A 13512-nucleotide genomic window follows, 5' to 3' on the forward strand; every position below is an offset into this window, starting at 1 on the left:
TTATCAGTATGAGTGTTCACAGAACTGTCCTCAAATACCAAGAAGCCAACAACGTTATGACTAACAACCCAGCTGCTTAAACTTCTGTAAAATGTTTTAATTTTGTGGTTAATTTCAGTCTCTCTTTGAATCCATATTTAAAAAAAAAAAAAAAACAGATTCTTAACAAGTGGTTTCTCTTTCCAATTTGAGTTTCTGCAAATCTCAGATATTACCTAAAAGTTTCATCTGAAGTAAGTCAAGTGACGTAATTGGGCATTCTGATTTTTTTTTTCTTTGAAAAAATAAGAGAATTAATATTTGGTTGGCTTGTTACATGAGCCCAATGAAATCTCTCAATCCTGCTATAACTGTCCTTCAAACTGAGAGTTCTCAAGGCTCTGTAGAGAACTATAGCAAAAGAAACACTCTCTGTTCAGGTTGATATGTGAAAGAATAGTAAGGACAACACATTTCTAAATTTGACTTTTAGAATTTTTTACTTAAATTTCAATTTCTGGATGAAAGAAAGGCATCACTGTTGCAACAAAAAGAGATAATGTTAAGGAATAATGAAGTCATAAAGCATCAAAGTCATTAGAGAATTGAGAACACATCTGAGAGTGCCTCTGAGGATTAAATGACAGCCCCTACCTACGTGGTTGGCACTTGGTAAGAACTTGGACCTGAATGACCTGGTCTAACACTCATTTGACAGGTAACAAAACTCAGAAACTCTTACTATTCACATATGAAAGGATTCACCAAAAGTGTAAGGAAAATAATTGACTTGAGGTAGAGAGTAATCAAAGGATGTTCTCTGATATTATGCTGTTTCAGTTACTCAAGAAGTACAAAATAATTTTTGTATCTCACTTCAAGGGGCTTTTCTAATTTTCCCCTATGAATATAGCTCTATTCTATTCCTGGAGATTTTATGTCTTGGTTCTAAAAATAAAACTGAGTTGAGAAAAGGCATATTCCTAATCATTGTACTTTCATTATTTATTCTAAAAACATTTACTTAAAATTATTCCAGGGCTTGACAATCTAATGCAACGGAAGCTCAAACACATCACTTTAACAGATTTCCTCTACAGCCCAAAGTTTCTCTTTTCTGCATCTCCCAACCCTCCTCCAGCGGCTAGTCGGCTGTTTTCAGAACTAAGGGTGTCTCTGAAAGTCAACCAAGCTGCTTTTCACCAGATCTGAGGACACCAGAAATCTGTCAGTATTTATCTTCACAGCTTTATTTTTTTGTATTCCTGGAACTCAAATGAAACACCAGCTTGAAAAGGCAGGGCCCAGCCAGGAGTGGCTTGGCCATCCAACTGCACCTGCCACCCTTTACCTGTTTGCAAGACCACAGTTCTCTCTTCTCCATCCAGAGAAACGATCCTGAAGTTATAGATAGTTCCCGCTTGTAAATCTTTAGGGTTACATCCATAGGTGGTGTTGTCTATCCGAATGGGGTGGCACCATGCAGCCTCCGGGGTGTCACTACTATTGATGAGGCTAAAGTTACAAGGTGACCCCCAGATTTTCCACTGGATGGAGACGGACCGGCTGGAGACCCTGGACTCCGTCACGGTGAAGTTACATTTCACTGGCTCAGCCAGTCCTGTCTGCAAAAGAATCAGAGATAACAGTTGAAGGCTGCAGTCTGGACTGCCCAGGTACAGGTCCACAGCAAGCTCCCCAAGCCGCCTGTCCTCACCCCTGGCCCCCAGCCTCAGCCAGTCCCTTTGCCCTTTAGCCGGAGAAAAGGCCCGCAGGGGAGCCCGACAGCCACTTTCTCCCTGGCAGCTTTCTGTCGGGAGCAGCAGGAGAGAGAAGGTGGCTTTTTGCCTTTGACAGTAGGATGAGCTGTCAGTCTGGGTGGGAGCTCAAAAGAGGATCATCCTTCCCAAGGGGCAGGAAGAAATCTTGCCACCTCCCTCTTCAAGGTACAACCCGGGAGACCAGCAAGTGGAGTGGGAATTTCGTTCTCAGCGAGGAGCGGGCGCCTTGGACCCCGACCCCTTCTCAGGTCACTCACCTGCAGCAGGCTCAGTGCGATCCCCAAGGCCAAGTGGGCTCCATGGCTCAGCATTGCGCTCAGTGGTTAAGACCCTGACTAAAGAGAGGGGGCTGGACGCGGGGCGGCGCAGGGGTCACCTGTTGAGCGCGCTCAGCGCGCCCCGTGGGCGCCGCGCGCTTCCTTCGGGGCTGGCCACACGCAGGGGCCACCGCGGCCACTGCTGCTGCTGCTGCTGCTGCTGCTGCCGCCCCGGGCGGGCTGCGGACACGAGAGGCGGCGGGGACAGGCAGCGCGCCGCCCTTCCCACGCTGCCATTCTGACCCGCGCTGCCTCGCCCCGAGCCCCGTCCGCGGACTTCCGCAATCAAAAGGCAATTTCCTCGTCTCCCGGCAAAGGAACAATGCGCCGGCGAGGGAGGGAGCCCCGAGGAGCCAGCGCCTGAGGCTGCCAAGAGGGCCCGAGGCGGGCCAAGCTGTCCCCGCTGCCCCCGCGCCGCCACCTCCCCGCCGGGGTCCCGTCCGGGTCCGCGGGGCTCTGCCTCCTCCTCCTCCTCCTCCTGGACTTTCACTTTTCCCCACTCTGTGGTCCTCATTCCAGTCGTTTTAGCCACAATTAGTGCTTGCTCCCTCTCACTTTCCAGGCCCCCACCCCTGCCCCCTTCCTCCCTCCACACCCAGCGTCTCCCCCTCCCTATCTTCCTTCCTATCTTCCTCATCTGCTTTCTCCTGGGCCTCTTTTCCCAGGATTAAACTTGACCGCAGCACATTTCCCTAGGTCGCCTACACTCTTTCCTGGAGCCTTTTATTAGAGTGCTTTTGCCCTTCTCACCTCAAAGCATTCATTTGTTCCAATGCATGTCCTCTTGACACCAGCAAGAGAAAAAGACCCCAAAAGGAGCCGGACAATTGTCAACTTGACCTTCATTCTTTTCTCCCACTCACTTTCTCTTTTCTCTTGTATGGGTCTGTGTCCTCCCTAAATCTTATGCAAATAGCGCTGACCAACAAGTATAATCACCGTCCATTGTTCAACCCATAGCAAAGCAGTTTCATCACTGTTTCATCCAGTAGGTAAAGCCATTTCATCCATAATTATCCAACCAATAGAAGAAAGCCCTGTAAACTCTTGTTTGTGAAAAATACTATTCATGGCTCAGCTTCTCACAAGTTTACAAAGAAACGGCATTTCTCAGTTTTCAGCACTCACTGTATACCCTTGAGCAACTGCCTTAGTACCCGAATGATTATGTATCTGAAGATGGGTTTTAGAAAAGCTCCCAATAAGCACACAGCAAGAATATTTCATTGTGTGCAGGTGACAATAGCAAAATATTACAACAACTTTTAAAATTTTTGATTCCTTTTTTGGGGGGTGCTGTCTCTAACAACTACCAAAAGACATGCAATTCCATATTCTAATTTTCAAATCAGTGGAAGAAGAACATATTCCCTTCTTTTTCAAATAGACAGGTTATGCATAAAACTATATTTTGGGATATTTTATCTAGTGTATCTACTTTGAAGAAAAGTAGAAAAAAAGCAAAAATTGTTTTATTTCTTTTAGAAAACATGTTTTTAAAAAATCTGTTAATGGAAAAAAAAAAGTTCCTCCTCCTTCAAAGAGTTTATGTACTTCTAACCTGCAGCTAGACCAGAGATTTCAAATCTCCGCAGCCAGATCAGAGATTTCAACTCTCCCTTTTCAAGTTAGCAAACACTCAGAAAAGGTTACACCTAAAACATCTGTGTATTTCTGGGAAAACAGAATCTTTCCTACTTCTCTGCCCAGGTCACTCACTTGTCTTACTAAGGAGCTTTTACTCTGTTTGTTGCCCCCAAGTTCAATGGCTCTGCACAGCCTGGTGTATCTTTCAGCCTCGTCAAAGACAGCCCCCTCCTCCCCTGCATTAGATACTGCAAGCCTTACTGCAGGCTCCGGCTGCCTTCAGCCTTTACAGGGGTGTTTTTTCAGCTTTATTCCTTTTCAATATTACCTTTTTCTTGTTTTGCTATATTAAGAAAACAAGTTTCTATGACACTATTTCTATCCACTGTAAAACTGTAATAATACCTACTTTACATACATCACAGAGCTATTATGAATAAATAAGATCATATATATTAAAGCATCTTTGCAAATTTTAATGTGCTGTACACGATCAGTTTGCCAAGTAATGTGCTGTACCCAAATCACATTTTTGCTGTCTTTTAAATACATCCACTTACTGACTTTTGTTGCTCACCCTTCACTTTGACCTTTCTTTTGAGGTTTAAAATGTTCTCACAGTTCAGCTCTCAGATTTGGAATCTTCCCACCTACATATACTAAATAGCCTTCTGTTATTTGTGGAAATCTTCAATAAATCCTATATACTCCAACCTTTCCCAAACATTTTTTTAAAACTCTACATGGCACCAATATACTGTACCCTATCAGTTAATTTTAGAGCTATATTTTATTTCCAATATACTGTCTAACAATCTTTCCTTATCATGCAGGCAAATGTACCAAAAAGTCAAAGTTTGAAGAGGACCAATCAAACAAGGCAATAAAATATTCCCACAGCAACACAGGTTAGATGCCTCCAAATTCTATGTTTTTAACAGTGATCATGCTAATAAAGTTCTTGGGAACAGTAATTAGGAAAAAAAGAAATGATTTTTTTCAATGCAATTATTTTCTTTTTGATGTACCAAAGAGGGACATATACACTTAGAATCATGTATCCTTTATCTATTTTATTATCTTCAATCTATATGAAGAATCATAGCAATACTGAAGAAAAGGACAATAGTTATAGATATCTCTTTTCCAGAGGTATATAACTACTAGTTCTCCCTTGGAAAATCTTAAGGCTGAAAACAGAGCTTTCAAATAATTAGTAGGTCCTAAGTAACCCATAAAAATTAGCCTAATATGAAACAAAAGGGAAAGTTTAAACTCAAGCTTTTACTGATTACATTTTTCCTTTTAAAAGCAAATATATTAATATGAGAAATCAGAGAGAATTGTAACAGAGTTAAGGAAATAAGGACTGGACGAAGCTTCCAGACATCATCTTTTATATGAGGAATTTGCTTGAAACTACTGTACAAAATATAAATAAATTGATTCATTTTGTTCTTTGTTCTCATCTTTGTTTGGAATTCCTCAACTTCTTCAGAGTCTATTTATCCTGCGTAATGGCACTGCATTTGCTTTAGAAGTTACTGCATTCCAGGAATTTGGGATCAACTACTCTGTACCATTTCAGGGGACAACCTCTTCTTGCCACTAGGAAACTTTTCCCATACTACATAGGAAGGGTGAGGCTGCTTTTGATTAGACATAAGTGAACAAACAGCTGTTTCTTAAAAAAATTGTCATAGCAATTAATTAACAATTATGTTATAATTAACATGTCATTAATTATCAATTCCTGGCTAAAAACACACGGATCTTGTCACATTAGGAACATAGATGTTGAATAATACACCTGGTCATTGGCATCCTGGAGCCACTGCTTTAGAACTGCTATTTTAGATCAGGGTTTGAACTGGGCGTAGATGGGGAGAAGGGGTGTTGGGTGGATGAGGGGAGGGGAGAGTGAATTGGCAAAGCTAATCCTAACTCCTCATGCATGACCTGACAGGTCATGGTCCTCACCCAGGCCCTTCATTACCCAGCCTCTGCCCACTCCTTGCTGTTCTCCTGCTTGCCTTCTACTCTCCAGTGGCCTGGGTCTGATAATTCATTTATTCATTCATTCAGCAAATCTTGACTAAGCACCTACTGTGTGCAGGGCTGTGGTTTGGGTTTTGGAGACACACCCAAGGAGCTGATTTCTCCTGCCCCAGGGCTTCTGTGTCTGCCATTTCCTCTTTTAGGACCATTCCCGTCTAGGCTCTCTGGTTGACTATCTTCCTCTCATCCTTTGAGTTTCAGCCTAAACACACCTCTGTGGAGCCAGGCAGGCCCTTTCAAATTTCACAAGAAAAAAGTATCTCTTTATTTTTCTTCATCTCAGTAACCTGTTTGTTTAATTTGGAGTATTAATGATATTTGGTAATAATCATTATTTATGTATTTGTGCACTGTCTACCTTCTCTGGTCATATGGGGAATTCTGTTAGGACAGAGTCTTTGTCTGTCTTGCCCTTCTTGCACAGGGCTGGGCATAAAATAGAGTCTCAATTAAGACTTGTTCAATGAATGAATAAATGAATCTTTGTAGCTGCTCAGTAAATATTGTTATGTGAATAAATACTTCAAATAAGTCCTTTTGAACGCAGTCCTCTGGATGCCTTAAATACTATCCTGGAAAGGAGGTGGGAGGAGAAGAGGAGAGAAAAAGAGAGAAAAAGAGGGAAGGGTAAAGGAATAAAAAAGAGGAAGAGAAGATTGCTTTTGAAGGGAAAGAAAAAAAGGTGGGAAAAGATAAGAATGGGAGGGAAGGAGAAAGGAGAAATAGGAGGAGGAGGAGGGAGGCAGTATCCTTTAGGAAAGTGGTTCTCAAAGGGTAGCATTAGTATCACCTGAGAACTTGCTAGAAATGCAAATTCTATAGCTTGTCTGCAGACCTAAGTAATCAGAATTGCTGGGGGTACTGCCCCATAATCTGTGTTTTAACAGGCCCTCCTGTTCTAGTTGGTGAGGAAGAGCTACTTAAATTCCAAACAAAAGGTACAATCTCAGATTGTACTCTAAACCCTGTACTAGATATAGTTTTATATTCAAGAGAGTTAATGATATCTTCTTGTTCTTTTTCTCTTAAATTTTACTGAGCTTTCTGGTTATAAGAAACTACATAGATGATTTGGGAGGTCTTGAAACAAGTTTAGAATGTATCTTTTAAGTAAATTGTGACCTTTATAACATATAATATACATATTTTTATATTTATAACTTCTCATTAAAAATAAAATGTGGGCTGGGTGTGGTGGCTCGCACTTGCAATCCTAGCACTTTGGGAGGCCAAAGCTGGAGTATGGCTTGAGGCCAGGAGTTTGAGAACAGCCTGGGCAACATAGTAAGACCCCATCTCTACAAAAAATTTTTTGAAAACAAGCACCACATGTACTCACCATCAAATTGGTACTAACTGATCAGGTGCACACATGGAAGTAACAGTCATCCGGTGCCAGGCAGGTGGAAGGGGGATGAAGGGGATGGGTAAATTCATAACTAATGGGTGCAGAGCACACTGTCTGGGGAATGGGCAGTCTTGTAGCCCTGGCTTGGGCAATGCAAAGGCAAAATACATAACCAAAATGTTTGTACCCCCATAATATTCTGAAATTTTAAAAAAGAAAAAAAATGGTGGCTTCAACCACAAAAAATCATTAAAACATATTTATCTAGACCACACACACACAAAAAAAAAATTAGCAGGGCATGATGGCATGTGCCTATAGTCCCAGCTACTCAGGAGGCTGAGGCAGGAGCATCACTTGAGCCCAGGAGTTTGAGGCTGCAGTGGGAGCTATGATCACACCACTGCACTGCAGCCTGGGCAACTCAGCCTCAGAAAAATAAAAAGTGTGGATGTTACAAGAAAGAGGATCAATATGCAGCAAACTTAATGAATGTCAGACATAAGGACAGTTTGGTACTTTTCCTCCTAGGAAGTACTTTTGTTATGTAAATCTCACTATTGGCTTTTCTCCAGATATTGTTTTTTTTAAAAACAAAAGCATAGCAATCAGGGGATTTTGTCAATTATAAACAATTACAAGATGGTGAATCCTTTTCTAAGTTTTAATTTAAACTGGCTCAATAGTAAATCATAGCAAAAGTGAATAAAATTTTAACCTGCAGCAGGTGTCACACATTTTAAAAAGAGATATATTAAAATGTAAGGAAACATTATTTTGACAAGTATTAGGTTTGCTCAGGGTGGGAACGCGGAAAGTATGCATAGGATGGAATGCGGTTAATGGAAAAGTTAGATAGTGATCATAAGGGCTGTGAAACAATAGCCAAGGAGTCTGGAGAGTCGGAGGTTGTAAATCTAACTCTGACCACAGACGGAGAACAGGTTGATGTTCAGAAAAAAATTCACCCTCCTCAAGCTTCCATCCAAACCTCCTATAAAACCCACCGCCCTCCCCTTCCTGGCGTGGCCACTCTTCTTGGCCTCCACCCACTTGCACCCAGATGCCCAAAATAAACAGCATTTTGCTACACCTGAGGCTTCGTGTGTCCCCCTCTTGGCTCCAGACCTAACAATAAGTAGATTTTTTTTTTTTTTTAAATGACCATCCTCACACCTAATGTGTGTGGTGCACACTGTCTGGGGGATGGACACGCTTGGACTCCGGTGGGGCAAGGGAAATATACATAACCCAAACATTTGTACCCCTGTAATATACTGAAATAAAACAAAATTTAAAAAAACGACCATCCTATTTTATATTTAGAGATACAGTTTGGAATACTTATATTTCAAGGTATCTTTCTAGATAAACTTTCTATATCACAGGTCTCTGGGAAAATGGAAATAATAAAAGCGTTAGGAAGGTAGTTGCAAGGATTAAATAAGAAGGTGCATTTATATGCACAGAACCGTTCCTGGCCAAAGGGTTCAATAAATGTTAAGTTCTATGATTATCAATAGTAATGATATTCTATGACTAATGTTAAAATAAATCACAGATGCTGAGCACTTAGTCATACTAGAGAATGACAAAGTCTATGGATGCAAATGTCTTTCTGAGAACATTTAATGATACTAAATTATCATTGCTTCAATCTCTTATCCAAGAGAAACTCTTCAGTATATCGGTACCAAAGACATTTAACGGCTGCTCCGTCTGTTGGGCAAACCCAAGATTTTTTTTTTTTAAATACTGGAAGGGAGGGGTGGGAGTGCCGGATATGCCTCTAACAGCAGGGTCCACCCGTCCCTCTCCGACGCATCTCTGAGATTTCCTAGTATTTCTTTCTCTACACCAATTTCTCACCCTCTTCCCCTCCCTCACTTTTTTTTTTTAATTTGGAGGAAATAGGCGTTGCATAGCTTTTGTTATAACTTTGTAACCACAAACAGCCACATAACTTACAACCAGATGTAACTATAAATGAATCACTTGTCAGCCTCAAGTCCTCCTGCTAGGTCTTCACTCACACCAGCCCCCCGACCTCGCCCTGGGAGATGAGCTGCTTGCACAGGAACCGAGTGGAACATTCCTGCTTAGGGTGGATGGTCCTCATGGGCGTGGCTGCACCATATTATGGTTTCAGGAACTAGGTCATGATTTTCATGAACATTTATTCACCAAACCGTAGGATAGTAGATAAATAAAGCATGCCTTAAGATAACATTGGCTTTAAAGAAAAGAAAAACAAGAAGTCACCCATTTTATCTCCCTTAGAAAATGATGAGTGGATGGTTAAAACTGCGTCCTCTTTTTATTCTGAATATCTCATTGCTAGACCACTACTTCCCATGAATTCCTTGGAGGTCACAAATAGCACAGGTGAGCTTTTTGCTTTTACAGTGAGATATGTGCATTGTTTTAAAAATTGGAATGAGTAGGTAATGTTGAGAAAGGAAATTTTACATGCAAAAAATATCTGGATTTTGACTTTTCTTTAAAAAATCAAAAGATTGAGGCATTCTGGGCCCACATTCTGCCTGCCTCCTTGGGCAGGTCTAATTCCACACAGCTCCCTCACCCCGCTCTTCTCTGCTGGGTGAGGCAGACACATGGCATCTCAGAGACCCCTGAATGTTGGGGTTGACAGTGATCAAAGCAGAAGATCATAGGATCTTATCATGTTTTTCAAAAATGTACTGCTAAAACCATCAGCTAGATTACAGAGCCTTTGAAGGAAGGGGTCATGACTCTTTATTATCTCCTTTGCATCCCAGGTCATGGAGACTCACTGTCTACTTATACACTGACAGGGCAAACATTTGCACCCCCAGCATGAAACAACACATGGTTAAGCATTTATAAGTATTAAACAAAACACATAGTATTCTTCAACTGCTCCGATGTGCACCTGGAACCCTTAGCATCACGGAATCTAATAATAGCTGGCACTTAAGCCTTAGGAAAAAGCTAGTGTCCAAGAAGCCCATGTTCCAAATGAACAAACGCTAACTCCAGAGAAGATGGAGTTCTTCTCAACAATCAGGAGGTCATTCCTGATGTCATTGTTCAGGCCACCGAGGTCAAAACTCATAGCAAAGCACACACTTGCAGTACCCCCTCTACAGCTCTGCTGTCCTGGGCTGGCAGTACAGACTTGCATAAAGAGGAGAGATGCCGATGTTCGCAGACCCCCAGAGGAGCAGCAGGCACTTGTTAAAGCTACACAGATGAGGTGAACTCATTGGCCTGGATCTATTAGGAATCCAGAATAACAAGAGTCCTGATAGAAAAGTAGGTGCCACCAGCTCCCAGTAGACAGTTCCCCAGTGGGGGGACTCTATCTGGACTTAGCAGTGGTGGTGTTCTGTCGCCAGCTCCTCCAAAGTGTGGGAAGAATGGAAAGGGAATTTTACTCCCAGGACAGCTCCTGGCATTCTCCATTCAGTTACTTTTCACCATACTTCACAAAACTGGGTTTCAAAGCTGTTATTCTGTGAGTGGAATGAGAGTGCAACCAATAGGTAGCTGGGGTAAATGAGAGAGATTTAGGGTATGTATCAGTTTCATCCAGAGTTTCTTTATCTTATCATCACACTTATCAACTAGCTCATCCCAAGTTCTGACCCTCTGATTATCATTTCTCTCCTGGTGTTTGCTCTCCTTCCACCTCCCAACCCCCACCCGCTGTCCCCTGGTCCTCAAGGAAGACAGACCTTAGTTATGTCTTAGCCACTGGCCTGTCCCTAACTCAGTAGCATCCCTTGGATCCTACCCTCTGAAAGCTTTTAAGTAAACTTCTCCTTTATTCTTTTTATTTTTAAAATCTTTTTATTTTGAAATAATTTCAAATTTGCAGATAAGTTCTAAGAATTGTACAAAGTGCTTCTATACATCCTTACCCAACCTCACCAGTTTGTTTCTTTAACATTCTGTCACAGTTGCTTTATCACTCTCTCTCTCTTTCTCTCTCCACATGTAATATTTTTACCTGAACCATTTCAGAATAGGTTGCATATATTTTGAATTAAGTGTGCAATCTCAGTAAAGTTATCGAATTCAGAAAATTCAAAATTGCAGCAATACTTAAATCCACAGTCCATACTTCAGGTTTGTCAATGATCACAATAATGTCCTTTTCAGTATTTTTTTGTTTTCTTTCTTGTTCAGGATCTAGCCCAGCATTTAGTTGTCAAGTCTCTTACGCTTCTTATCTGGAACAATTCCTCAGTCTTTTAAAATTACCTTCATGACATTGGCTTTTCTCAGTGATACAGGTTGTTTATTTCCACGGCATCTCCCTCCATCTGAACTTGTCTAATATTTCCTTGTGATTAGATTCAAATTATACGCCCCCAGCAGCACTTTCTTTCTTTTCTTGCCTTCAGTGTTTTTCTCACCAGGCTGGTTATTCAATTATTCTCCAATGGATTGGAAACCTAATCGCACATTGGGAGATTTTTCACACTGTAGGTACTGAGAAAGGAGAACTCAGCAAATTCTGATTCAGTAGGTCTGAGGTGGAATTTCAGAATCTTAGAAAAGCCTCCCAGGCTTTTTTTTTTTTTTTTTTTTTTTTAAAGAGAGACTTCTTGCTTCGCTGCCTAGGCTGGAGTGCAGTGGCACAATCATAGCTTACTATAGCCTCTAATTCCTGGGGTCAGATGAACCTTAGCCTCCCAAGTAGCTGGGACTGCAGACCAGCATCACCACATCCAGCAAATTATATTTTTTAAGAGACAGGGTCTCCCTACATTGCTCAGGCTCGTCTCCATCTCCTGGCCTCAAGTGATCCTCCTGCCTCAGCTTCCCCATTTGCTGGATTCTGATGTATCCATGGTCAGGGCTGAGAGCCACAGCCTCTCTCAATGGGCACATCCTGGCTTCTTCTCCTTTGATCTCATTTTGCTTTTTCTTTGCCTTTCTCTCTCCTACTACGTCAACCCTTGCCTGGGGTAGACCTTATTTCCGAAGGGAAAACAATGTGCCAGAGAAATACTGGCATATTAAAGAGCCCATTTCAATGCACATGCTTTGTTTCGTGGTTACATTTTATGTGCATATAATTACATAATTGTCCATCAGTATAAGTCAGGGAATTGGTTCCAGCCCCACCCCCATAACCAAATCCATACACACTCAAGTCCCCCTGTAGTGGGCCCTTCGGATCCTGCTTATAGGAAAACTCAGCCCTCCATATATTTGGGCTTTGAATTCCACAAATACCATATTTCCCACCTGCATTTGGTTGAAAAGAAGCCGCAAATAAGTGGACTTACCCAGTTCAAACCTGTGTTGTTCAAGGGTCAATTGTACATATAGACAAACTATCAACACAGTCTTTGTGCGCAAAAATGGAAAGCAATGCAAATCACTCATAACTAAAAGACAATAAGAATCCTTGAGATTTTAAGGCTGGCAAGGTCTAGTGAATTGTAAACCACGTTTATGCTATTGGCCCTCGGTAATCCAGTTCAGCTGGCAAATCAAGAAAACCGTAGCCCATGTCAGAATGAGGCTTGGATGATGCTCCTTACAAATTAGGGTCTTCAGCAACACGTCTCTCCCACAATGTTACTCCTTGATTGGCTTTTTTGTAGCATCAGCAATCTCAGAACCTGTTTCTACTTTATCCCATTCACATCAGGCAATCTAAGAGTCATGAGGAGTGATTAGGGGATGGTTTGACTTTTTTCCTACATCTTTGCTCTTCTCCCTCTAGGTCTTTGCCTTAGTAAAGGGAAATATTGTCCCATTTTCAGTCCTGGCCACAGAACAATGGTGACAGTGGGGTGTCTCCCCTGCATACTTTGACCCAATAAAGGAGGTTACCCCAGACTTGCAGGGGGTGAGGGAAGAGGGGTGTTTTCTGCACTCCTCCTCATTTATTTGGAGACTCACACTGGGCTGTGATCTCTTTGAAGGCCAAATGGGAGGAAACACAGAACTGTGAAAGCCCAGACCAGTTCCACAATGGCTATTCATGAGCTGAGGAAATGCAACCTCTCTCCCAGGCCAGGGCAAGGGTGGGGTGGGGAGGGGAAGAAGGAGGTGCACCTCCAAAGAAGATTTATAGATATTTAGTGGTATCAGGACAGCCCATAACATTTCTATTGCATGCTCAGCATTTTATCCCTTTCGAAGCATTTTCACATAATAGGTTGGCTCATCTGGTTTTGATAACCTTGTGAAGTAGGCAGAATAGGAACGGTGAAATAAAAACAAGGAGAAGCTATTATTATTTGCTAAAGCTATTGAATACTTATGAATAGCCAGTGTTCTAAGCACTTTGCTTAATCAGATGTTAATCCTGTTTTAGGAGGCAGATAGAGTACCCACAATTATCTTTGTTTTAAAGAGAAATGAGTATGACTCGAGTTGAGTAGTAGATTTCACCGCTAGGATTTAAGCCAGGTTTCTCTGACATTGGAGCCCTAGC

At 41.9% G+C, this 13512-nt stretch overlaps 1 protein-coding gene across 2 annotated transcripts in view; it reads right to left on the minus strand.

Annotated features, from left to right (window-relative positions):
• PTPRB (protein tyrosine phosphatase receptor type B) overlaps positions 1 to 13512 on the minus strand; it is a 106984-nt gene that overhangs the window by 76084 nt on the left and 17388 nt on the right. The window contains exons 1-2 of one of the 2 annotated variants that reach the window (XM_069489820.1): positions 2018 to 2071; positions 1331 to 1604 (exon numbers count right to left, since the gene is read on the minus strand). In XM_069489820.1, the coding sequence (XP_069345921.1) occupies positions 1331 to 1604; positions 2018 to 2071 (328 nt within the window). Of the gene's footprint in view, positions 1 to 1330; positions 1605 to 2017; positions 2072 to 13512 lie in introns of those variants that run through there. The other variant, XM_069489819.1, reaches the window with a different exon arrangement.

This window comes from Eulemur rufifrons, chromosome 16, assembly GCF_041146395.1.
Source record: "Eulemur rufifrons isolate Redbay chromosome 16, OSU_ERuf_1, whole genome shotgun sequence".
In the NCBI taxonomy this organism is placed as follows: domain Eukaryota; kingdom Metazoa; phylum Chordata; class Mammalia; order Primates; family Lemuridae; genus Eulemur; species Eulemur rufifrons.